Source organism: Mauremys reevesii, linkage group 13, assembly GCF_016161935.1.
Source record: "Mauremys reevesii isolate NIE-2019 linkage group 13, ASM1616193v1, whole genome shotgun sequence".
In the NCBI taxonomy this organism is placed as follows: Eukaryota; Metazoa; Chordata; order Testudines; family Geoemydidae; genus Mauremys; species Mauremys reevesii.
The window spans coordinates 27,411,530-27,437,541 of record NC_052635.1 but is presented as its reverse complement, the minus strand read 5'-3'; the positions used below and the strand labels follow the sequence as shown (position 1 = coordinate 27,437,541).

General features: G+C 42.3%; 1 protein-coding gene across 6 annotated transcripts in view; it reads left to right on the top strand.

Annotated features, from left to right (window-relative positions):
• ARHGAP40 (Rho GTPase activating protein 40) overlaps positions 1–25,095 on the top strand; it is a 71,682-nt gene extending 46,587 nt beyond the window's left edge. For 2 of the 6 annotated variants that reach the window (XM_039497778.1, XM_039497774.1), the window contains exons 2-16: positions 452–648; positions 4,794–5,014; positions 7,474–7,677; positions 9,369–9,447; positions 10,562–10,722; positions 11,762–11,927; positions 12,280–12,371; positions 12,482–12,559; positions 12,847–13,006; positions 14,533–14,615; positions 15,767–15,973; positions 16,622–16,762; positions 18,346–18,506; positions 20,190–20,245; positions 23,065–25,095. In XM_039497778.1, the coding sequence (XP_039353712.1) occupies positions 468–648; positions 4,794–5,014; positions 7,474–7,677; positions 9,369–9,447; positions 10,562–10,722; positions 11,762–11,927; positions 12,280–12,371; positions 12,482–12,559; positions 12,847–13,006; positions 14,533–14,615; positions 15,767–15,973; positions 16,622–16,762; positions 18,346–18,506; positions 20,190–20,245; positions 23,065–23,171 (2,097 nt within the window). In that variant the 5' untranslated portion in view covers positions 452–467 and the 3' untranslated portion in view covers positions 23,172–25,095. The remainder of the gene's footprint in view (positions 1–451; positions 649–4,793; positions 5,015–7,473; positions 7,678–9,368; positions 9,448–10,561; positions 10,723–11,761; positions 11,928–12,279; positions 12,372–12,481; positions 12,560–12,846; positions 13,007–14,532; positions 14,616–15,766; positions 15,974–16,621; positions 16,763–18,345; positions 18,507–20,189; positions 20,246–23,064) is intronic. The other 4 variants (XM_039497776.1, XM_039497775.1, XM_039497780.1 and 1 more) reach the window with 4 other exon arrangements.
• Positions 25,096–26,012: the final 917 nt, after the last annotated feature.

Here is a 26,012-nt window from a genome sequence, read left to right as displayed (position 1 = left end):
CGTGATTTGTAGAGTGCTCTAAAGTCCTGTGTTCTAACTGCCCCGTATAGACTCTGCTGGCATGTTCTTAAAAGGTACCTAGTTTGCACTAATGTAGTCCCACGTTCAACAGGACTGTAGTTTTCTTCAGGGAGGCCTACAGCTTAGCTGAACTGAGCTAGTATAAGATTTTGTTACTCCTCTTTTACACTGGCAGGTGTTCTCTATTAGGTCATCAGAAAGACAGTCCAAGGAACTGCATGTAGCTAGACTAATTAATGAGCTTGTTTCCAGCCTTCAACCTCCTATTATCGCTAAACAAAAACAATAGGACATCGCACACTTATCTTTATTTGGTTGTTGCAGTCATTTAATCATGAACTGTTGACTTATTCTCACTGAGCACGAAAGTCGAGCCCAGATATCTTGATCTTGATTTATTTAATTTATTTCCTTCCTCTCTCCTCAGCAGAAGTTGCCCTTGCAAAATGAGCCAGTTTCCTCAGAAGAGTTCTATGGAGCCCCCATTGTCGGAGTGCATGAATTCCAGAGTAGATTCTTTGGACAGTTTGTCAATGGACAATTTTTGGCTGGAGGTGGAGAACATCAAACAGAGCACTGAAGCTGAGCAAGAGGAGTGCAACCTTGCAGATGTCAAAACCCCAGAGGGTAGGTCACTGGGAATATGGGTGGAGGGAGCAATGAGGAGGAAAACGTATGTTGGCAAGGACCAAATCTCACTGGGTAAAGTTTCAAAAAGTACCTTTGTACTTGAGTCATTTTGAACATGGGCTGTAGGCTCCTAAGTCATTTAAGTACATAGGTACTTTTTGATAATTTTACCTGGGGATCCCCCCCAAAAACAAAAAAACCACCCTATTAACATTTTTTGGGGGTAGAGGGGGTAAAGGGTAGGGACAACTATTTGGATGGGGAAAAGGGCAAAAAGATTCTGGGGTGCGAAAGGAATTGTGCAGCATGGTTTCGTCTAGAATTAAGGGACAAATTTTTAGCAGTGTGAGTGATTAACCATTGGAATAAACTACCAAGGGAAGTCGTGCCTTCAAGACAGGGGTCCTTTATGAAAGATAGATGGGAGTTCAAGGGTCAGATTAAAAGGTCTGATAGGTTGGACGCGGGCCATAGTTTGCCCACCCCTGGAGTAGATCTAATAGTCCCTTCTGGGTTTGAAATCTATGAATTTCCCAATGACCTCTTACTTTCATTCTCTTTGGAACTAGTTTCAGTCAGTGCAGCCCACTAGATGGCATTGTAGCATGAGCTCTTCAAAGCTTTGTGTAGCAAAAGAGAGCACTGCATGTTTTTTGCAGATCATGAAGTGCAAAGGAAGAGTTTGGATTCCAGACTGCAGTTTAAAGCACTGCTAAGGCAGCATACACTGCAGGGCATGTTGGTTGGAGCTTAGCAAACAATAAATAACCATAACAGAAACAAACTGAGGGCTATGCACAAATGAAGAGCTCCCCAAAATGCTGACACACATGGAAAAATATCCTGATTTTTTTTTTTCCTGAGAAGAAGTGGTTTATCTCTTGTGGAAAAATTAATCCTAGAACTCCCCCACAGACTGTCAGCAGGGCACTTGTATTTCATCATGTATGTAAGATGGCCAGGACCCTTCTGGTTATTTGGCTCTCCTGGTACTCCCAAAGCCCCTCAAGTCCTTCTGTAGCTGTGTGGGGAGGAAGATGGCAGCTTTCTCCATGCTTCTGAAATTGTATTTAAATCACAACCTGTTCATCGTGCTGCCTCCCCAGTCCTCATAGTTCACAATCTTCAATGCTAGCAACTGCTAGCTGTCCAGTCACAAGCATGTAGATTTAAATGGGTATTTTTAGTAGCAGTTTTTTTTTTCCAGAGAGAATATGATAAAATAAGAGGTCAAGAACTTGTGCGATGTAGAAAGCAGTGCTGGGCTGGCACTAAACTGATGTTACAAAGATTGTGAGATTACTGAATCTCAGAAGTTCTTTGTCTTCTGCCCAGCTTGAAGCTGAGTGACTTTGCCATATGCCTAAGAAAAGTGTCTGTGCAAGGGAAAACCCTCTCCTCTTACAGCTTCTCTAAAACTTTTGAAACCCACGTGTCAGAAATTTTCCCTTAGCTTTTGGGATTACAACATATATTAGTCCAATGCAGGATGGGCTAAATCTCTTTAGGTAATTCTGGGTAATGTTCCTTTTTGACTACTATTTTTGCTAAATTACATCTCAAAAGGTGTGTTCAGGATGGTCAGTGTTCTCTTTAAATTTCCAGATCCATGTGTTTTCCTCAGTTACATATTCCCCTTCTCTCCCTGGGAATGTTTTGTCTAGCACCTACGTAGCTTGGGTCAGCCTTGAAATTATTCTCCAGATTAAATCACCGAAGCCAGATTTTCATTAACCTGTGTACTGGACAGTTCCTCCCACTGGAGTTTCCCAGAGAAATAACCAGTCATACTTGCTTCTTTGTATGCCAGCAGTAAATGTAATTTAGCCCAAGGTTATTAAATGGAAATTATTTAGATGAATTATATCCAAGATACTTTGGATGCATCAGATAGGCCAATCGGTTTAATAGAAGACCATAAATCAGCTACCTAATTAGCTGTGTGTCAGTTTTTCGTTTCCTGTTATGATTAGAATTGGAAACTTTCAGAGTTGCAAAAATTACACGGACATTTCTCCTCATCACCAAAAGTTAATAAACGGAGGCCCTGTTGTGCATGCCTTGCTCCCACTGACTTCAGAGGTCAGGATTTTTGTCAGAATAAGGTGTCTAGTGCAAGGCTCTTTAATTAGATTAAGGCTCCAATCCTGCAAATACATGAGTAACCTCAAACACCTGAGTTCCCATTGAATTTAGTGGCATGAATCACGTGCACAGGTGTTTATAGGATTGGGGGTTTAATATAGAGCAGGCTGAATTTTTTTTTTTTGGGTTCGCTTTTCCCAGCAAAAATGCCCATCTGACAAAATGGGAACTCCCCACCCCCAATTCATTCACTGATATTTTTCACCGGCGGGAGGGAATCTTGCTGACCAAGTTGAACCTCAGAATAGCAAATCTAGACTACAAAGCAAGTGATATTTGTATTAGGCCTGTAGTTCTATTTTCACCAAGTTAAGAAATAAGGTTTAGCGTGGAAAATATCTTGCAGCTGTGACTCCATAATGAGCTGTCTCCTCTTTCTTCATTATATGGATTCTTTTACTTCAATATACTACTTTTTAAGGCTATGTGATGAGATGTTAGCTTTATCCAGTTGTTAGGTGAATTTAACTTCACAAGGCTGGGGTACTTCCTATAAAAACATTTAACAGACATATGGTATAATAGATTTGACAGTCATGGTTTGCTTGAGCAGCTGTCCCGGGAGAGGAAATATCAGTTTCTGTCAGAGGAAGAGCATGAACAAATATTCGGTCTTCAGTCAGTTCAATAGTGATTTTTCGGCCATGTCTGTAAATGGATAAGTACAGAATGTCTGTGAACCTCCCTGTAGTGAATAAATGCAGTATGCAGAGACAGAGCTGAGGAAGAGAGGAGGTTGTATGGCATACAATGTATTAAGGCTGAAGCTACACATGACTCTGCTTGTCCTCAGAGTTCAAACAGCTGCCTCGTTCACATAGCGCTGTCTGACCTGCACACAGAATGAATTATGCAGGAAAAATATGCCGAGTCCTCAGACTTGATTCATTTGCAGAAGGGGAAAGAGTTAAGTTTTTTGCAGATAACTTTATGTATCCTGACTTCTGAGAGCTTCACTTTGGACCCATAACATGCTTTGACTGTAGTAGTATTTAAAAAAAAATGAATATAGTTGTAAATTAAATACATAACTTACTTCTACCTGCATGTAGAAATACTGCAAAGATGTCTGGGCCCACTTAAAATGTAATGGCAAATAAACTGTGGCGGTAAAAGTATAATGTTACTGCACCAAGATAACTGCACATAAGAAGTTAAATAAAAGATGATAAAATTGAATCCAGGCAGAGTCTGGATATATTCTGAGGTAAATCTAACTATGTATCTAGCTGTTAAAGGAACAATCTAAATAGTAAGAGCAGAAAAGCCATCTAAGGGAATATCAGGTGGTGGTGTGTTCTAACAGAGCTTTTCTCTTGATTGTTCTAGAAAGCTGTCGGTGGATCAGATTTACTCCTGGAGTGAACTGGTGCCGACCCCGCTGCAGTCACTGAGTTGTGTGCTGCCTTATGCCAGGGCAGAATTTTGCCCAGGAAGCTCCTTTGAGGCCGGACTGTGGCTGGCAGCTGTGTAATGGGAGAGCACAAGTTTTTTCCTCCTCCACCCTCGTCCCCAGTGTTCAGCCATAATCACAGTCCGTGCACTGTCAGAGTGTAAAGATTAGGCCTGAATAGGGAACGATGTGGCATTAGCTGCCCCAAAGAGGACTTGGTGGTAGCAGGGCCTACCTTCTCTCCCCATGGCTCAGTGGAGCTATCCAGCTGCAGAGAGGAGTTTGGTGCAGCTTTTGCAATGGGCATGTCCCTCCCCGCCCCCCACTCCTAATTGATAAGCCCAGTCTCTCCTGGTGCCCACTGAGGTGATGTGGCTTGGATCCATCCCCAACCCAGGGCTGTGGCTCAAAGCCCTGTAGTTTTCATAAATCGGTAGTTCAAGAGAAACAATCCTTGAGGGACCCAAATGAAGTGAGCTGTTGGGATTTTTGGCATGTCTGACTATCTTTCTAGCCCTGCTTTGTCCCTACTGTATCTGTTAGTTCGCAGTGTTACCCTGCTTTCTCACAGACACTGCTTTTCTCCTCATCCCTTGCCTCTCAGAGGGAGAAGCAGAAGCTGAGTGGCTACAGGATGCAGGCCTCTCTGACCTAATTGGGGAGGACACCTCAGAAAATGACAACATAGTGCTGCTCTCCACCTTGACCAAGACGCAGGCTGCAGCCGTGCAACGAAGGCTGGATACTTACTCGCGGTCACGGCGGAAGAAGAACAAACCACCCGTGCGTGATGTCAGAGACATTTTTGGTGTGGTCGGCTCTGAGGTATGTTGCTTTACTGACTTCCAGAATATTTCCATGCGTCCTAGCAGCCGCTTTGGCTTTCTGGCTCTCTGGGGTTATATGACTGTGAACTAGCAACATTTCACCTTTGAGCCTAAGCGGAAGTGTATCTTGCAGAGTTTTATGCCTCAGGGTTACAGTAAAACAGTGTTCTAGAACCTGAGGATTTAGAGACTTCACTCTAGTCAGTGTAGCGCTAGCGAAAGGTAGCAGAATGGCAGCTCTGTAAGTCTGAAGACCTCTCTGAAACCACAGAATAGGAGTGGTATGGGCAGCGGCAATACAAGTTTTCCAGCTACTCTTCTGCCAATATGCCTTAACACTTCTCGCGGTGAGGGGCTGTTTCAGTGTCCATAGCCTTCCTGCAGACTGCCAACAAGCATATTGGTTAATGTCCGTTGTGGTGGGGATCTTTGTGATGTTTGATACTTATCACTTATGTACTGGAGAAAGAGAGCCGCTTTCCACAGCTTGCAGCACCAGTGACAACTTGTTGTCATGAATTCAGATCTGGCCAACACAATTAACATGTTCCATGTATGACACACAAAAACATTAGTATTTTATTTGTATTCCAAAAGCACTTAGAGGCCGCAGCTGAGATCATGGCCCCAATGTATGCATGTACACACTCCTCAGAGAGCTGAGAGTCTAAGCTGACCACATGGACACAAAGGGTAGGAAAAAGAGGTATTAATTCACAATTTGCTATGGAGTTTGGGACCAGTGCCTAGTCAGGAGTGAGAGAATGGATCATAATAATGCAGGCCCCGTTTAACATGTTCCTGAACTTATTCCCATTAAAGTAGAACATTTGGATTAATTGCACCTCTTCTAATTAATTTGCCTTCAGAGACTTGATAGTATCAGTCTTATTAAAAAAGCATTAGGCAGGATAGCACAGTCCTTAAACCTACCTCATTATGAGCCCTGGAAAGTGGACTTGCTAGTGAATTCACCCAGGGAGCTTACCCAATAGAAGTTGCTCAATTCCTTCCTTTCCACTTGGTGCCTTTTAAAAATTTGGAATACTCATTTATACAAGCTGAGCCTAGCCTGGTGTCATCCTTATAACAAAGACCTTTTGCAGGAATGAGCTGTTCCTTCATACTTCTTCTCCAGATGACCTTTCTGATAGGTTTCAGTTGAACACACTAATAGTATAAATGATTGTTTAAATACATGCTGGAAAAATAAACTAGTGTCTCCATAATATAAGGCCGGAAACCAGTGGCAGATGTTACTTGTAGCTTTCTCACTGTTCTTAGGTAGAGATAATTCTAGCATGCTTAATTGCACGGAGATAGGGTTATGAATAATCCTGTATAAATGCAGACTGTTCTTGTTCATGCACAAGTGGGTAACAGCACACATGTAGTAATTTTGCACGTGCAACTAGGGTGACCAGATAGCAAGTGCAGAAAAATTGGGACGCTTTTTTTTGGGGGGGGGTGGGGAGGTGGGAGGGTAAAGGTGCATATATAAGATAAAGCCCCTAGTATCACAATGCCTGGTTACCCTATGTGGCGCTACAGTAACTGTTTGTGCCCTGGGGTTCAATCTAGTTGCTTGTCTGAAAATTTAATGCTGAATGTTTTAGTTTTGACTTACCAGCAACAAATGTAATGTGATCCCATTGGCTCTTCTGAAATTATTCCATTTTCCATTGCTCCTAAAGCATTTGTCGAGCTTATAAAGATCAGTCTCCTGCGTGCATTTGATATATTGCTAATATTTACATTTGACAATCCATGCAACTGAGATCCAGCTTCATGCTTTAAAATACTTGGTATACTGTGTGCACATTCAAAGATACCAAACCTGCTTATTTAAATAGCTTTTAACTTGATAAGAAAACAGAATGTTCCATCTCATTTCTAGTTGTAAGCCAGATTTCTAGACACCATTCTACAGGCCCTGGTTAGAGCCACTGGAATTATTCATGTTTTCTCTCTCAATATTGTTGGACTTCAAAGCTTTGCAGTCATGTGTTTACGATCCCCAATCATTAGCAGAATGTACTGGACAGGGTGAGCAAAGTTAAGAACTGCAAATACATTTATTTTAAAGCTAGCTGTTGGAAAACTTGTTCCTCTTTTACTGACTTGCCAAGACCTGAATTCCATATTCCTGGGTTGTCTTTCCCTTTATTGGAAGAGAAGATGAAATCATAAGCACTTAAAATAAAAAGGGCAATTAATCTGTTCTCTCTGAGTTTTGCGATACCCTCCTCCATTGCAAGGGAAATATCAGATTCTTAATTCTGGTCATTAAAGAGCAATCAATGTATTTATTTGTAATGTTTAATTCTTCCTATTTTAATGCTCTGGGATCATAAACAACTTGTATAATGTGTTGATTGGTACCCTTTTACAGACCCTGATCCAGAGTCCCATTGATTTCAGTAGGCTTTGGAGCAGGCGAGTTTTTTTTTTTCACAGAACACCTTGAATGCTGAGCCAACTTCTGCCCTCCAATGCAAGTATGGGTTTTCTGCTGAAGATTATGGGAGCCCTGTACAAACAAACATACTTAGCATGTCTTACCTTCCTGGTACTTCCACAAATATGAGCAATCACAATATCCCTTTGTGGTGGTTGAATGTTATTCCCACTTTACAGATGAGAAAACTGAGGCACACAGAGGTAATCTGATTTTTTTTCTACAGGTACATAGGAAGTTTACTGCATCCTGAGTTTTGAACCCAGATCCTCTGAGTCCTAGTCTACTGCCTTGATCACAAAACTTTCTCGCTCAGAAAAAAGTCAGTGCAAGAGGCAGAGAGTAACAATTGAAAACCTAGTCCTATGATCAGACCCTCGCCCATGTTCCTGTTCCCCTTCAGGTGCACATTTCCTCCTGTTTCTGATGCTGTTCTTACTGTGAATTCTAGGTGCCACATTTGAGCTAAGGAAAGTATTATGCCCAATAAATATGTCAACGGTGAGAGTTATCCTGCAGTTTTGCAGTCAGTGGGAATCCAGCTGTTGACTTCAATAAGGGCAGGTTCAGGGCCTATGAAGGAACCACTAGAACTCCAATGTATCAAAATCAGCAGGGACTCTTAATTTGCTTCACAATGACATTTCCTTATCTGAGTTCTCTAACAGTGGGGTGTGTGTGTGTGTGTGTGGCATTGCAGTCTGCCGTGACCTATTTGCATCTCTGAAGCAGCATTTTTAGTCCTCAAAATGACTTGCATTTCTAGCATAGCTTTTCACACACATGGATACACCCACATTTGTTGTTCACAGAACAGGCATGCCAAGCTGGAAAGGACCATGGTGCTCTGACGTCAAGCTGTGTGCTTGTTAGGTGCAGGACTATAGTTGCTAAGTCACTGGGCCAGCTATACACAAGGTTAATCAGTCGCATGTTTTGTTCAAGAAAAGAAGTAAAAACTTTCTCTGCACCTGGATGATTTTACTTATTTGCAATGGCTCAGCATAGGTTCCTTATTCTTTATTGCCAGGTTAACTGGACAGTAAGGTTGCAGTTGGAGCTAGTTAGAAAGTCTTAATTAAAGTTTTTGAGGCAAAAAACTTGAATGAAAATATTCCTTTTCCTGTTTCACAGCCAGCTCTGTTGACCATGGGATTTTTGTCAACATGTCCTTCGGCGATGTCTGGATCACACTGATCTTTTAGACACATGTCACTTCAGGGACCTATATGACTTGTGGCAAAGAGATGTGTTGTTGTAAAGCAGACAAAAGGGAAACATTGTGTTGCTTAGTCTGTTTAGTGCATTTTCATCAATGTGGCTAAATGGCATATAATTGAAGAAAGTGACTTCTCCTCAAAGGCCACCATTCCATGGATGGATCATGCTGTGGGTGGATGTCAGAGGAACTGTTTGAATAAAAACTGACTGCTGATTGGTGCATTTTGACAGCCAGTTAGAACACTTAAACTACTGTATAAAATGGGGCCATTGAGACTTCTCTGCATATGTCCACTGACACCTGAAGCTGTGAAAGAGTAAGAATTGGTGATTTAACAATGATGTGAGTGTACGGGTTATGGAGGGAGGGGCAGGGAGAGGAGTGCTAATTGCAGGCTTCTGCTGCAGAAGAAAGTAAGCTATAGATACTATAAAACGAAGACATGTACACTGGGGTTTGTGAAGTATTTTATTTCATAGCAGTTCTTTAAGTGATTGTTGCATCCATGGCAGACCTTGCCGATTTCAACTCAACTAAATGGCATTGTTATAGCTCTTCAGTGCTAGAGAGCAAGATAGTTTGACATGGTACATTTTGCCAAAACAAGGATGCCCCATGTTGGCCGCTGATCTGCTCTGCATGTGGCATATTATGTTCCATCCTTTTTTCTAGGAGAAGGTAGTGGAGATGGAGGAGTCTGACAAGGATCGGTCTCAGCACAGTGTGGAGACTTCAAACTGCACTCAGAAACGTAAGGCAATTTTACTGTATTGTAAACCTACAGTGTGTCATTGCGGTTTAGGAAGGGAGCATGTTTTGGGAACAGAGCATCTATGATCGGCTCCTTTTCACAATATAAAAACACAAGCAAATATCCCTCAGCCCTCTTTGTTAGCAGCAGTGAAAAACTAAGAGCTGTACCTGCACCACTTCCATCCAAATCTCTTCTCTTTATAAGGGATTAAAACATACACGTGAGAGATAATTCACACTATTTAATTTCTCTCTCTTTTCACATATGCAAAGGCCAAGGCTTAGAACTGTTCAAGTTTCGGGTTTTCCTAATAGATCCTTGGTTTTAAAAAAAAGTCAGGAAGTACAGCGCTTGTTTAGCTGTACAATATTCAGATAATGTGCAACTACATACATGTGTTGACCTTTTGTTTATCATCTCCAACAGCAAGGAAATTCCTAGGTAGGGCTAAAAAGCCAGGAGGGACATGTTTCTAATCTAAGTTCTTAAACGGCTTTGCCTCCAGTATTAAAGTTTCTGAGAAGAGTATATTATCTTTATGTAACACACATCCTGTGTGCTACAATATCTAGGTCCAATGCCATCTGGTAACGGCAGAGCGTTGGCCTAGATTTTTAACCCAAACATTTAATCTGCCTTGGGTTTGCCTGACCTGCCCCAATGCTCAAATGTTGTGTGGTGTTAGGTTTTTTAGAGGATAGAGTTTATGGAGTAGTATCACATGGTTACGGACTTGGGTAGTTGCTATAGATTATGAAAATAAGTAGTTTTAGAGATTAACACATGCTATCATACCAAAATCAGTTGTGTGTCTTATTTAAGAAGTTGTCCATCTAGACATTCATTCATTTCAAGGTCATCTTAGACATTTTGCATGTCACTGACCTGGTAGATTGTAGCTATAATACCATGACTTTAAGCCAGTCTACCTTGTTGAACATGGACATAATACTGTGTGCTAACAAACCTTGCCCAGTTCAAATACCCAGGGATGTTACTTGTTTATGGTGGCTCCACAAGTCTTGCACTTTAATACACATTCCTAGGTTAGTTTGCCCGTGTGTCCTCTTTGCTTTCCAAACTTCCTCAACTAAGATTCTTCTATCCATAGCAGATTCAAGGGGACTCCAGGATTTTTCTTGCATGCTCAGAAGCCCTGGAAAAGAGGAGATATTCTGTACTGACATTGCCTACTCGGAGCAAGCAGCCATTTTGCTCAAGGGATCATTTCTACAGGAGCCTAGGAAGATAAAGGATGAGAGCGCCCTGACTGTAAGGGCTTTAAGCACTTCTACCCTCGGAACCTGTTGAGCTCCCCTCTTATAGAGAGAGCCTTGGGAGCTTAGTTCATTTTGTGTTTTCAGGGTATTAAATAGGTTAGACTTCTGGGTAAGCATAGCAGAACTGTGTACATGTTAATGTGGGAGTTTGTGTGCTTGTAATGCAATGATTAATAAAAGGAACTGTGTTGTGGTAGAAGTCAGGAAAGGAGGTATCTCTGCACCAAATCTTGGCTGACGTAACAACTACAGTTCTGCATTGTTGGTGTCTGGGACACTTGTGTTTCCTCTTTTCACTGTACATTAGAGGAAGGATAATAACCAGACCCAAGGTATCGTGTTGGGGAATTTTGACTTGCATAGGAAAAGAGACTCTGTCAAAGCCGAATGAAGCTATCGGGCCCCTTTCTAAATGCTGCAGTGAATTGGGATGGTCTCGCGTACTGAATTTGCCTGACAAAATTGGGATCGCAAATAAGACAATCAAGAAAAAGCAATGCTGAAGGAAGTGAGCTCTTCCAGAGCATAACAAATCCCCTTATTTATTTAAAACACACTCTTAGCATTATTTAAATTATCAACATCTTGTATGCATCCACCCTGAAACTGTAATCTGATTTGAGTCCCATCCAAACTGGTGGTGATGCATTTTGACGCAGCAAGAAGCTGAGCTACTGCATTCAATCCATTCTGCTACACTATTGAGAGCTCTGGGTGCAAAGCAAGCTGCAGCATAAAACTTTACAGCTGCTAGGAAACCTGCAGTTTAGGACTCTGGGGAAACCACAGAGAAGGTGATTGCAATAGTGGAGACAAGAGGCAGTGAATGCCTGGATAAGAACTTCCCTGGAGGTGAAGCAGAAGTAGTGGTATTCCTGGGCAGTGGTTTGTGGCTGGTGAGAGGCAGATTTACAGCCATAAGAGCGATGGAAGGAAGTGGTAGGGACACAAAGGAATTCAAGACACACAAGAAAATCAACAGAATTATCTGCCTCAAACCTTACAAACTTTCTTCCATTCTTTCTCCCTAGCAGTTTAAGATTCCCAAGGGCAGGCTGGGAATGACCCGGATAGGAGACTTATCTTCACAGGACATGAAGAAGATCCCCACATTGGCCCTGATTGAGCTGACTGCTCTCTGCGACATCCTGGGCTTGGAGTTAAAGAGGAACAAGGCAGCCAAACAGAAGGCAAAAGGTCAGTTCTATCTCAGTTCTTGTGATCAAAGCTGGACAATGGGTCTCGGTAACGCTAGACTTCATTGCAGACTCCCTCAGTCTAATAAATGTAAATCCAGACTAAAGACTATCGAGATATGCCAGACTTGCACAGCTGTCACTTGAGATCAGAACATGGGTCCTTGCACTGCTGCTTTCTGTGGGTCTCCCCTATATCCTTGCTCTGCTAACTACTGTTGTAGCTTCTGTTCCTCTCTTTCCTCCAACAACTTGGGTATTGATAAAGTGTAGTTCTTGGTTTCAATAGAAGAAATGCCCCTTTGGTGTATAACCGTAGTAAAGAATTACAACATTTATTGTCCTTAATGCAGAGAATCGACTCTTTGGAGTTCCACTCAGCACTTTGTTGGAAAATGACCAAAAACTCATCCCCAACGCCAAGGTCCCTCTGATTCTCCAAGCAGTAAGTTACCTTCAGAATTCACTTGCATGTGATAGCTCCTTGGCCTTGAACCATAAGCTGGAACAGCTGCCTTCAGATCTGTACCTGAGAGCTTTCTGTTTCCCTTGTAGTTGCTGTCATGTTTGGAAAAGAAAGGGCTTGACACTGAAGGCATCCTGAGAGTTTCTGGGTCCCAGACCAGGATTAAGGTACAGTCATTTCGGTAATACTCTAAAGTATGGGAGTACATGTCAAGTGATCATGTTGCATGAGCCTGATGTATGGTATCAGCCTTATTTAAAATTATCCCCACTCACCTTGCCAACACAATAGGGAAAACTCACTGCTGGGGAGCCTGCTAGTAAGTCTACGTTGTGAAGCACTCTGCAGTGTCTTCTTTGTTGAGGGGTTGCCCTGTGCAAGATTCCCCCCGCCCCCCGTTGGATTCCCATTCTGTTTGTTAGTGAGAGTGATGGGGTATTTCCTTCCCATACAGAGCCTGGAGGAAAAGCTGGAAAGTGACTTCTATACCGGTCTGTTCCGCTGGGATGAGGTCCGCCAGAACGACGTGTCTGGCTTACTGAAGAGGTTCATTCGAGAGCTGCCCACCCCTCTGTTGACAGCCGAGTATCTGCCGGCTTTCGCTGCTGTGCAAAGTGAGTCCTTTTCCAAGCAGCCTGGCCTTAGCAGCCTTGGTTTATTCAAAGTTCTGTTGGTCTTGTGATCTCCTATTCGATATGTGCCACATAAGCTTTTGTGTTCTAGACAGATGTGAACTAGGATCAGTCAAATAAATACGGACACCGCACCCAGTGTGCTGGAAACACTAGATTCTTTCTTATTTCCAATAGTGTACGAAAGTCATTTGCATGGCACTCAAGTATCCCAATAGCATTATTTATTACTGGTGTAGGGGCCGCAGTTCAGATCAGGGCCCTGTTGTACTAGTCATGGTTCAAACGTATGGTAAAAATTATCATCTAAGATAGACCGATAAAGGATGGGAGGGAAAATAGAGGCACAGAGAGAGGAAGTGACTTGCTCCAGGTCAGACAGTAGGTCAGTGGCAGAACCAGGAGTAGAAACCAGCTCTCCTGAATCCCAGTCCTTTGCCCCCCGCCCCCCTCCATTGAACCACGATGCTTCCTCCCTAGCCTGCCTTAACACATGGATTGCACACCTCTGGACAAGACCATGCCCAGACACTGCCCCCTTCCCCCCCTTTTTTCCCCTTCTGGTTCTCGGATAGAACATGGCTTTTGTCTCAAAACTTGTTGCTACCATAAACATAGACGAATGTGGAACCAGTTCACTTTTCAGTCCATCTAGTGTAGTGTATTTTTTAAGTCCTACAGCTGCTGTAGTGGAACATAAATGCATTATTAAATTCATTTTTATTAATGCTGTCGAACAAAACTCATTCGTTCCCTACTTTTCTGTACTTGTAGTCTCTCTGACTCTGGAGAAAATATGGAGTAGCGGTTGGAGCCCATTCTAGGAATCTGGTTTCTTGGGTGCTGTGAGTGGCTTTGCCACAGAGTTGCTATTTTAATTAAAGCAAATCACAACCTCAGTGCTTCTGTTGACCCATCTCTGAAATAGTTATAATCTGTCTGTTCACAGGGATGCTGTGAGCTCAATTAAGTTTGTAAAACACTCTCACGTTTCTGTAGTGCCTATCCTAGAATCGAAATAATGTACTGAGGTTCATTGGAAAAATTTACCCTCAGACTTTGGAAACTAATTGCCATTTTTCAAAAGTGACGTAAGCTCTGAAGTTTCATCGAGAGTCAGTAGGATTCAGGCTTTTAAGGGCTAGTCTACATGGTGCTGCAGTTTGGACTTTGGGGGTGTGAACTGTAGAACGCTCTAACTGCCATTTATAGACCTACTGAAGCAAACTAAATACAGGGCAGTTAGAGCGTTCTACAGTTCACACCCTCATAGTCCAGAATGCAGTACCTTGTAGACAAGCCCTAAATCACTTGGGTGCTTTGGAAAGTTTTACCCCCCTGCGTTTTGCCCATAGTAGTGGTATGTGTTTCACAATAGGGCACCAGCATGTTCAGAGCTCTGATTCCATGTGGGAGCCAGGTGGATTTAGATGTTTAACTAGACTCAGATTATTTTGCATGTATGCTTTTACTGTTTGATGGGACACAGTACATTCTCCCTACTGTAGATATCCCAGATCTGAAGCAGAGATTGCAAGCTCTCAACCTGCTTATCCTGATTCTTCCAGAGCCCAATAGAAACACCCTAAAGGTAATAACCACCTTCTACTGTATCAGTTAGTTGTGTGAGAAAATGTCAATCCTTCCAGAGAACCTATGTCTTAATACCTCATGTAGAGAGAAGTATAAGCAATCTGGACTTATTCTTTTGATCTCGCATCAACTCCATTAACTTGTCTAGGTGTGGATGCCTGGGGCCAAACACACTCCTGTGTGAGTTCAGTGGGATTGCCAAGTTTATGCATGCAAATGCAGGAGCAGCAGGAGTTATGCCTTGTCAGGGTACATCTTATGCCCATGTTTGAAAATCTGGCTCTTCCTATTAGAATATCCATTGACCAAAGTCTCCTTAGTTCTTGGATACCGAGATGCAGCTGATCTTTGTGATTCTTATATAATATCTGTTTAAAATGTGGAAAAAAAGTGCTGCAGAAGTTCTAACTTTCTATCCCCTACAGATCAGACTGCATTAAAATCCCTTTCTCACCTTTGTAGCTAATTTTGAACAAGAGAATGTTGTTTCTGGAGCAGTTTTGTAGCAGTGCAGGACATTTGGATTTTACTTTTGTTCTCTAGCAGTTTGGGGACCCAGGTGTCAGAAGTACTGTAGAAGCCATGTCCTTAATTCCCACAAGTATCTCCCAAGTCGCTCGATAGTGCTGCCTCCAGATGATCGAAGTGCTATATCTGCATAGTCCTGCAGAACTATTGTAACTTTAAAACTCCGGCTCAATTGGTCAAAGATCTAGTGTTCTGAGGCAGCTTGGTTGGCTTATGGTTTTGGGTAGAAACAGGAGATGCTTGTCTGTTTTGTTTGAGTGAAGCTTTGAATTTTGAGGGGTCTTTGGAATCTGAAATTCAGAGTGAATTCCAAAGGATGCAGCCTGCCACGAGTCAGGGAAGAAGACCTTACCTGCCTTGTGCAAATCTTGTTGTCTTTCCTGACTTATGGATTTGATGCCCGAAAAGCCGCCACCACAGCTTGATACAAATAATTGATGACCTCCTTAGTGCTAGGACCTGACCACCAAGCCCACTTACACTTGTGATTTGCATTTGGGTCTCCAGAAATGAGAAGCTATTGACATTAACCAGCTAAGCCACCCAGCACTTGCCCAATCAGGTTTGCTGAATTGTACTGTGCACAGATGTCTTGAAAACACGTCTTTCTCTCTCTTTCAGGCTCTGCTGGAATTTCTCAGTAAAGTGGTTGCTAGGGAGAAAAAGAACAAAATGAATCTCTGGAATGTTTCCACAGTCATCGCTCCGAATCTCTTCATGCATAAAGGACTGGCGAATAAGATCCCAGAAGGGAAGGAGAAGCAGCTGGCAGAGGGGGCAGCCGATGTTGTGCGGATGATGATCCATTACCAAGACTTGCTTTGGACTGTAAGTCACATGGCTGGCTGTTGGGTGATAGCAACCTGTGCATTAGCCAGACTGGGCTATAACTCAGAAGAATAAGATAATCCTGGAGATCTTAAACAAAATAGAACTCTGTAGACAAAAGTTGTTTGGCTAAACTCTCTTGTTGTCTTTGCTGTTTTGAAGGCACATAGGCAAAATATTATGTCTACAGAATGTTGTTGTTTTTTAGGGGCTTTTTCCTATTTACAATAGAAATCTTTGGAAGTCTCACTGATTTCTCTGCAGGTGACCTTGCCTGTGGATGTGATATGCATAAAGCCACAAAGCCTCCCTTTTTAAAAAAGAAACAAAGCCCCACCAAAAGTCCCCTAAAGAGCAGTGGACATTGCAGGAGTAACTTTCTGCAGATGCCCTAGGAGGCATTCCACCTTCTCAGGGTTGAAAGTGGGTGGGGATGTGCCACTCCACATTCACCATGTTCTCCTTAACCCCATCAACTCTTCAATGTAGGGAAAACTTACGCATGCGCCAGTGTAACTGTCAACATATATTGGAGCCCAGTGCTTTCTGAGTATCTTTATGGAATGACTGTCTAGTTCTTGAATGTATCCATCCACGCACCCCTCTCCATTGGTTCTATTTATTGGGGTTTGTTTTTATTTCCCTTAGATTTCCTCTTTCCTGGTAGCTCAAGTGAGAAAACTGAATGAGAGCAGCAGCCGGAGGTACCAGTTCTATGACAAACGGATCAAAAACTTGCTACGGAAGATTCACACAGACAAGGACAAAGTGGAGAAGAACCAGGCAGAAGTAAGTAAGCTGAACCCTCTGAGGATGGGGTTGAATGAAGATTTCCTGTTTAAAGGTCCCCCCATGAATGATGAGTGTATGCCAGGGGGTTAAATTCTCTTTAAACAAAAATTAAAGAGAAACAGACAAACATTACAACAAATTCCTTGAAAATTCGTCTCACTGGCTTGCAGCAAAACACCCCCATTTCCTTTACTAAACTGTGCAAATGCTGTGCCCTAGATGCCATGTGCTCTCAAGCTTGTGTGTGAGGAGGGAAATCTGAAATGTTGGCAGTCGAATCTTGTCGTCTTAGCTGCACCAAGTGTAAACTTGACACAACTGAGGATCTGGCTCTGTATGCTCACAATGGACATACTGGCTTATCTTACTGATACACACTGGCTTTTACAAGTGCCAGCTAGAAATCCTAGAAACTTAGAGATGAGGGCAGCAGCCTTCAGGTACCTGTCTGTCTCTCCTGCCCTGCTTTTGTGCTTCCAAACACTTGTTCTGATCAGTAGGGTTGCATGACACCAGCGTTAATGAGTAAAGGTGCATGCAGTGGTGCTGGATATTAGCAAACAGTAGGTCCATGACTAGGGCACGTAGGCAGTGAGATATCACAAATAGTAATAGTGATTCACTGCACTTGTTTCCATACCACTTTCTTTCCCAAGGGTGCTGACAGACCCATCCAAATTCTGTTTAAAATAGCAGTTAAAAAAGAGAGGCTCCCATTTATTTCTTTTAAAAAAATATGCCAAAGTTAGGAAGCTATGCACAGACTGAGGTGTACTTGCAAATTTTGGCTTTTACTATTAAACAATTAGAAACCACAAATCAATTAAACAAAAGGGACGAGTCACTCTCAAATCCTGCATTATGCAATGCATGTTATCACTGTTGAAAAGCTGCTGCTTTATAGAGTCGGCAACTATCCATCCAATATGGAGCAAACAGGTATAATTTAAGCAGGAAGAACTGTGTGCGTTGGGACATCCATTATAAAACTTTTAAAGGACTGTGCAGAGAACGGAAGTTCAGTTTTTCTGAAGGATTTTGAGACTGAAATTTTGGCTTTGTTCTCATTAGAACCAAAACTGAATTTTTTGAAAAATCAAAATGTTTTGTTTGGAAAATGCTGCAGTGGGGCATTTCAGTGCTTTCAGAACTCCCTCCTTTTCAGTTTTTCTTCTAAAATGAAATTCAGGCAAAATCAACCCAATTTCACTAAGCTTTTCCATTTCAGTGGAACTGATTGTTTTAGCTACGTCAAAGTTTCTATACCAGCTTTAATGCCCAGACCATTCATGACCACCAGAGGGCACCCACACTTAATTCTATTCCAAATTATATCCAAGACCAACAATTCCATCCTTGGCTACAGTATTAAAACAAAAGTCGATCTCTCTGTTTAGTCTTCACCGCTTTTAGACACTTCTGTATTTTCACATCTCAACCTGGTATAAATCCCATCAATGGGCCATTGGATTTGTACTTGTACATGATTTCCCACCTCCATTTAGAAAACTGGCATCTCTCTTGTTCTAAATTGTCAGTATCTTTCTTTTAAAACCATTTCCCCTCACCTCTATATTTAGCCTTCCAAGACAGTGAAAGTACAGACGTCTCTGTTACTGAAGGATTCACTGGAGGTTCATCTGAACAATGGAACCAAAGCTGCTGATGTCCTGAGGCAGTTTCAGAAACACCTCAGTCAGAATGGCTGGAGTATTGTCAACAAAGTCAGCCTCATCAAACGGTAAAAGGCTCTTTCTTCATTATAAGCAGACAGAGTAGTCCAGTTTCCATATGTTTTCTCTTGCAGGGGTGGGAGACTGGCAAGGGGAGAAAGGTTATATAGTGACTACATTCAGTGTCTCTGGTTTGCTGTTTTAAACCTTTTGAAATGTGTTTGGGAGGGGGAAGAGGAAACCCTAATCTCCCTTTAAATTGTGACTGCGTCATCATATGGGCTTTTGGGGATGTGGAGCAGTTGTTGGTCTGCTGCCCCCTGGCAGCTAGCGAGCAGGTGAACTGTAACACTATGTGCAAGATTCTCTTGGGGAGGAGGAGTGGCTGCTCTTTCGGGGGAAAGGGGGAAGGGAAACCCTTATTGGCTTCCCTTTTGAAGTTTGCAGTAAACCAAGAGAGGTGGTGTCAGCTTTACTTAGAAAGCCAAAGAATCAAATGGATGCTCATGGACTGGGGACTGAAGCTATCCCACAGTTCCTGCAGCCAAAACAATCCTCTCTCTTTTTACATGTCACCCTATCTTTACTGAATGCTGCAGATAAATATCATCCTCATCAGCCTCAGTACAAAGGACTGGTAAAACTGCCGCCATCCCATCAGCCCTGGCCCTTATTTTTTTTTGGATGGATGGGATGGATGGTGGCTGGTAACCATCCTCATCAGGGCAACAGCAACAGGGCTGAGCCCCCCCCCCCCCCACCCTTGTAAAGAAAAAAAAAAGTCCCCCCTGGAGGAGCAGCAGTGGGGCTGCTTTCTCACACAACACACTGTCTGTCCTGTCTGGATCATAGCAGCTGGAGGCTGCCTTCCCCTCAGTCTCACTAAACAAGTCAGTGTGTCTTATTCCTGCATTCTTTATTAATTCATCACACAAGTGGGGGGACTAGTAGCCATGATCATCCTCAGTTCAATTTATGGAAGGGTTTGGATGGTGCAATATGGCTAGTAACCATCTCTGCTGTCATGCAAGCCATGATTGCCCATGCTTGGCATCTGCTGGGGCAATCCAGGGAAATTACCCAGAACCACCGCGACAAATGATTTTGCCCCATCAGGCACTGGGATCTCAACCCGGAAGTTCGATTTTATAAATTTGTTTTACAAAACCGTTAGCAGCCAAAATATCACCCTTTGTGCTAATCCAGACAGTTGCTTGTATCTGGCAGTGTTTTCAGGAAGCACACACTGATGCATCTCTTGCACCACATCCCTACAAAGGGTATGTCCAGGCTTAAGAGAGCAGAGGAGAAAGCAATCAAAGCTGTCACGTTAGACTTGAAAGCATTAACACTAATATCCCAATGGCCAGCTGCCTTCCCTGCCAAAGGCTGCTGCAGCGTTCCTTACACAGACGAGTGCTGCTCAAATAGGCTGTCGGTCCAAGGTGAACGCTGCCGATAGACATTGATTTTTGTGCCTTTTATCTTCTGTCTGAGAAGCTAGTCCTTTGCCAGCCCTTTGTGGGTCTCGTAGCAGTGAAGAATGTCCCTTGCTTCAGTCTTGATTCTTGGGTGATCTTTTCAAGAGTTGGACTCCTAGAGAGTGAGGGGAGTCTACTGCCCTATGCCCTGTAGCTTCTCTTACCCTTGCTGGCCTTAGAAACATGAACTGCTGAGCTGGATGTGATTGTTCTGGCCTGCCTTGTACAAAGTCCAATTACAATGTTGTGTTTCTTCTTTGTCTCCTGCAGTAATGGTGCTGTCGAGTCGATGAACCTGCTCCTCTATGAAGTAGGCGGCAACATAAGTATGTCAGATTGGATGCTGAATAGCTACAGATCTTTTCTTGGTGCTGGGGCATTAGTGGGGAATTAAGAAAGAAAGTCTGGCTGCGGGAGAGGGTTCTGATAAAGATGGAGCAAACTGTACTCCCCAGGGGTGAAATTCACCCAAGTACACAGGACCCATATGAAATCCTCTGCCACTTAAGCTGTTTAAAGAGGCCTTGAAGTGGTTATCCAGGCAATCCAGCTTGATAGACACGGGAGTTATTTAAAAAATGGGCCCAATAAACAGTGTTAAAGCCCAGACATTCCGAAGTTGTGGTCAGCTCCCCTTGAGAACAAGGCCATTTGGAACAATGGGAGCTTGTGGGTGCTGAACTCTTCTTAAAATTGGTCCACTTGGCGCAGGTGCCTACAGTAGAGATCTCTTTAAAATGTGACCCTAAAAATAGTTACACTTTCTAAAGGAACTTCTCTGAAATGCAGCAGAACTAGGTACGTGTCTACTTCTTTTCACGGTGATACAAAGCCATTCCATCCTCTGCCATCGTCTAATTCATATACAGGTTTCCTAACCAAACCCAACTTTATTCTTGTGAGTCCGTCTCCATTGTACACCTCATCCTGTTTAAAGACTGAGTCTGCAGCATTAGTAAAATGAACCTGTGCCATAATACTATGTACAGTATCATCATCTATTAAAGGAGAAGGCTAATGCTGCTGGAAGGCTTGCTCACTAATGAACTAGTAACAACCGGTTTGGGTTGTCTTTCTGTGATAGCAGCTGGCTCAACAAATTCAAGGTTCTAGTTGGGTCACTGCTTGTCTTGTGAGGACTGATAAGGCTTGTTATGGTATTAGGAATCTTTAAAGATGGTCTCTGCTAATGAGTATAGAGGACATGGAGGTGAGGCAACATGGACTAAGCACAAAGATGGAGTTTCGGTAATGCCCATCTATAATGAGCTACAGGATTGTCAGGAGAATAACTCTATCTACCAGAAGAGGTCTGTCTTTAACACTTCTCCATTATAGTATCAACAGAAGAAAGGGACTCTGCCTGCTTGATAGAAGTAACTAAATCCCTTCTACCAGATCCAAAGGCTGCGAGTGATCTGTATGAAGGTCTTTACCAGCACTAAAGTTCTTGGATGTTAATACTGTGTTATGGTGCCTTTATTGTGATAAAAGGCCAAAGCTAGGACTGAGGGTGGTAGGCTGGTTCTCTGTAGTGACTGAAGTTGGCAACAAGAGTGTATCTGTTCAGGAATCTTTTACCAATTCATATGCTGGAGGATAGACCAGTAAGTGTCATTTATTCTAAGGGACACTGTCAACTTACCCCAGAACTTAAACACACACAACACTGGGGGGAATTATTCATGATCTAGAATGAACTTTATTTTTTTTTTGTTAGCTGCCAGTTCTTTATTAAAAATACACAGAACAGTTGGCAGGACAAATTATTGTCACGTGTAAGTATTAGAGGGTGAGGTGTTTAACCACATGCCTTTCTTTAAGCTCATGATGTTGACTTCAATGAAAAATACTCACATGCTTAACGTTAGACACGTGCTTATTACCTTGCTGAGTCAGGGCCATAGTAGTTAATACAGTCGATAAATTGCTGCATTACTCCTAATGCTTCTATTCTGATCTGCCATTTCTATATGCGGCAGAACTGTGTAAGGAAAGTAAAAGGTAACCTGATCTCTGATTGATTTTAAAAAGGAATAGATGTTGATTTCTGAAACGTTGCACTGGAATGTGATAAACCCAAAGACTCACTAGTGTATGAGAACCAGAAAGTGAAATTGACAGGAAACACGTGAAAATTACAAATCTGACTTTTAATTGACCAAGCTGAAATGAAAAAGATGAAATAAACAGCATAGATATTGAAAGCTAAATTAAATAATACAAATTCTGTCATCTTTATAAGCTAAGGTAGCATTAGTAAGGAAACTTCGTTATTTTAAAAACTGTTTTTAAAGGGAAGATCAGGTTGTAACCCATTTCTGTGCTTAAACTTCTCCAAAACCACTGCCTGCACACTCAGGCCATCTCTAAACTCAGAGTTGTACTGCTTTAAATACACCAGTATAGTTAGTGCTACAACCCCTCTAGTGGGGGTGCAGTAATTTTGATATCGCTTATTCCTGTATGGGAAAGGGAATAATTATACTGGTAAATCACTTTTATACCCGTATAACTGTTCACACTAGGACTTTTACCAGTATAATTATTTCAGTAAAAGAAATCACACCCCTAACCAAATTGTTACACCAGTAAAACTTTCTAATGCAGACTAGGCCTCAGATCAGATTCTAGCAATGCACATCACCAGCACGGAGGTAGAATTGTTTCTCTCATATCTGCAAGCATTAATGGTCCTGAAGTGATATACCTATCTCACAGAACTGGAAGGGACCTTGAAAGGTCATTGAGTCCAGTCTCCCATCTTCATTAGCAGGACCAAGTATTGGTTTTGCCCCAGATCCCTAAATTGCCCCCTCAAGGATTGAACTCTCAACCCTGGGTTTAGCAGGCCAATGCTCAAACCACTGAGCTATCCCACCTCCTCCCTAAAATGTGTAAAGTTGCATGTTCACAAATGAAAACCAGTTCTTCTTAAAACTTGATCGTACAAAATAGATACACCCAAGATACACCTTCTAAAAACAAGGGTAGCTATTACTAACTTATGGAACTTGTTTGCTCTAAATAGCTATACATATATATTTAAAGTAATTTGAATAGTGTTACACACAGGAAAAAGTAATAGCTATGGGACTGAGGGTGCAAAATACTTCTTTTTAAAATTTGTGTTTTTATCCAACAGGTGAACATTGCCTGGATCCAGATACATATCTCTTAGACTTGTACCACATCAACCCCCATGCTGAATGGATTATAAAGCAAAATCCGTCCTTTCCACGGATGCTCTAGGGAAAACATGAGTGAAAATAGACTTTTGTTTCAAGATTCTGGGCGGGAGCAGAAAGCTAGAACTTTTCTTAATGAATGTGACGTCCCAGAATGGAGGAAAGTTGTTACTTTGGAGCGAAATAAGCAGTGTTGGTTTGGAATGTCTTTTACTGTTTCAGTTACAGCAGGCTGAAAAAAAGAGAGCATGTGAGAGTTGGTAACCAATGGAAGTCAACATTAGGTCACGGAATCCGGAGGGTGTGAATACTTTTAGTAAAGCACCTGCAAGCAGAGCTGCAGAGAAAGTGGGGGAGAGACCTGTCCTGGAGCAAGAACCTGGTAGAATGTCTCTTAATCCTTTTGGGTTTGCATTGTTCTTTATTTTGACCACGTCCTCATTTTGGAGGAGAGAGATGGTCAAATCAACTAGCACTATCAACAGTCTAGTCTTCTTGTGTTGCATGTGTTAAGTTTCATGGACTTTTCACTGAGTGTCACATGTACAGTGCTGGAAGAACTAGACTCGTTTTCACCCCTACCCCCACTCCTCAAGTCTCATGGTTTCTCTGAAAAGTGTTAGGATGCTTTCGGTTTTGTTTGTGGAGGGATGTAATGAGTGGCCAGATATAAGGAGAGACTTGCATTCTTCATGTAACATCTACAGTTAAAGCTGCACGCAAGAAAAAGTAATTGTTTCTGGAAAGACATGGACTTGGTATCAGCTCTTCTCAGAGGGACCAGCTGATAGAAGAGACATGCCAAGGAGGAGCTGCTTGCCTGTCCCTGCACATGTACTGTTGGTAATGCACAGTGGAAATCATAATAGATACACCCAAGATGTGAAGTGCTCCAGTACTGAAAGGAAGACCAGCATCTAGTTTTGCTGCTTAATCATCTTTGTGAAACCTCCAGGGTAAAAGGTGGCAGAGGAGAAATTCTGGAACAGTATTTGAGGAATTTTTATGATTGTATTTCAAAGAACTTCTGTCTTGATATAGGGGCCAAACTGGGCTTGGTTTGGGTGAGGTAGATCGTATGTTAAAGCCTGCAAAATCAATATTAATGTGAGGCTTAGTCTGACCTGGCCACAGTTCCACACAGCTTCTTATAGTCCTTGCCAGGGTAAAGGTAATCTAAGTGATGGGTGGAGATCATCTTTGACTACAAACTCCCTCAGGCTACTGTGAGCACCAAATTGGGCTCTTTTACACTGGCTGCAACCTTCCATGACTCTGGAGTGTGCGTGCTGTGGGTTTGGGGAGAACACAGAATAGTTATGGCCTGTCTGGTAGCATAAACATCTGTGTACTGGCTTCCTTAAGATCGGAACTGGAATGCAGCTCTGGAAGAATACCTCAGAAGTGTCACTGTCCTTACAGTGGTGCTGAAATCCCTAAAGAATGAGGGAGCCCACTATACACACTGGTAGAATGTGGAATGTGCAGCAAATCTGTCCGTCTAACTGTACCCCCAGCAGGCAATATAATGTATTTTAAACATTCATGTGGCACAGACAGGGCTGTCCTTCAAGTATACTTCAGAAAGTCGTCTTCTGCCTATCCTTGTCCACCTTGGAGACGATCTCAGTATTATTTATTTCACTAATTGAGTTGTTTCCATTGCCATCTGAATTGATCCTCTTTCCTGTTTTCTCAGGCTGATATTTAGCTGTTACTCTTCCCTGTCTTGGAATCATAACATTTCTTATAAGAGCACTTCAAGTATAGATTTCTTTTCCTTTTTCCATCCCAGTTAAATTCTTTTGAGAGGATTAAGATGCTTGAGAAACAGCTGAGCCATATTCTGTTTAATTCTTCTTAGTCCTGATGTCATTCCTGTATTTACGCTGCTGACTTTTTAAAATGTTGTCTATATGAGAATGTCTGTTGTTGTTTTTTGATTGTTTTTTAGATTAAAGCTATGATGTGCAGATGCACGGATTTGAGGGATCATTACTTTCATTTCTTCCACTCTCCTGATCCTCTTTTTAAAGAGCCTAAATAATCTGAAATTGTAAGTGAAGATGTTCAAAAGTGGCTAACGACTATGGTGCCTCAATTTTGGGAGGGGGGAGGGGCTACTTAAGTTACCTTAGAGGGGCCTGTTTTTCAGAGGCAGGATGCTTCACAGCTCCTGCAAATCAGGCTGCTCTTAGTTTGGACCCTCAAAACACAAGGGCCACAAATTACTGGTCACTTCCGAAAATCTTGGCCAAAGCGATTGTTATGAGCATTAGCAAAAGAAAAGAACAAAAACACAGTGGAGATTTACAAAACCACGAATACAATATTCTAAAGTAATAGCTGCTGCTGCATGGTGACACGTCTTTGGATACCAGGGGACCATCTCATGAATAATGTGGGAGTTAGAAGTATGTAGATGAGCGCATTCATGCCCTCCTACTAAAGGTGTTCGTACTGTAAGATGCACTCCTGATAGTTCTCGATCACGGGGCTTTCTTTTTTTTTTTTCTTCACCCATAGGCTAGTATCCTAGGTGGCTTTATTTATATATTCAGTTTTTTTTCAATGTAAAACTAGTCTAGTGACATTTCATAAGTCATTACAATATCTCTCCATTGGGAACTGGAGCAGAGCTTTCCTACCAGATACAAACAAATGACCCTCCCCTCCCTCCCAAGCCGATAAGCAGCTGACTTTGCATTCCCCCTTCTCCCAACCTCAGCGTGGTTGTTCAGAGAGATGGCAAGATATGAACGCTTCAGAATGTTGGGAAATGCTGATCAATTGGTTGCTGGGGGTAATGATTTAGAGTTATCTGTAGGAGGGATACTCCACATCTTGGGCTCATTTTTTTTTTCAAAGTTTTCAAATCTGTATACAAAATGCATGCCTCATTTGC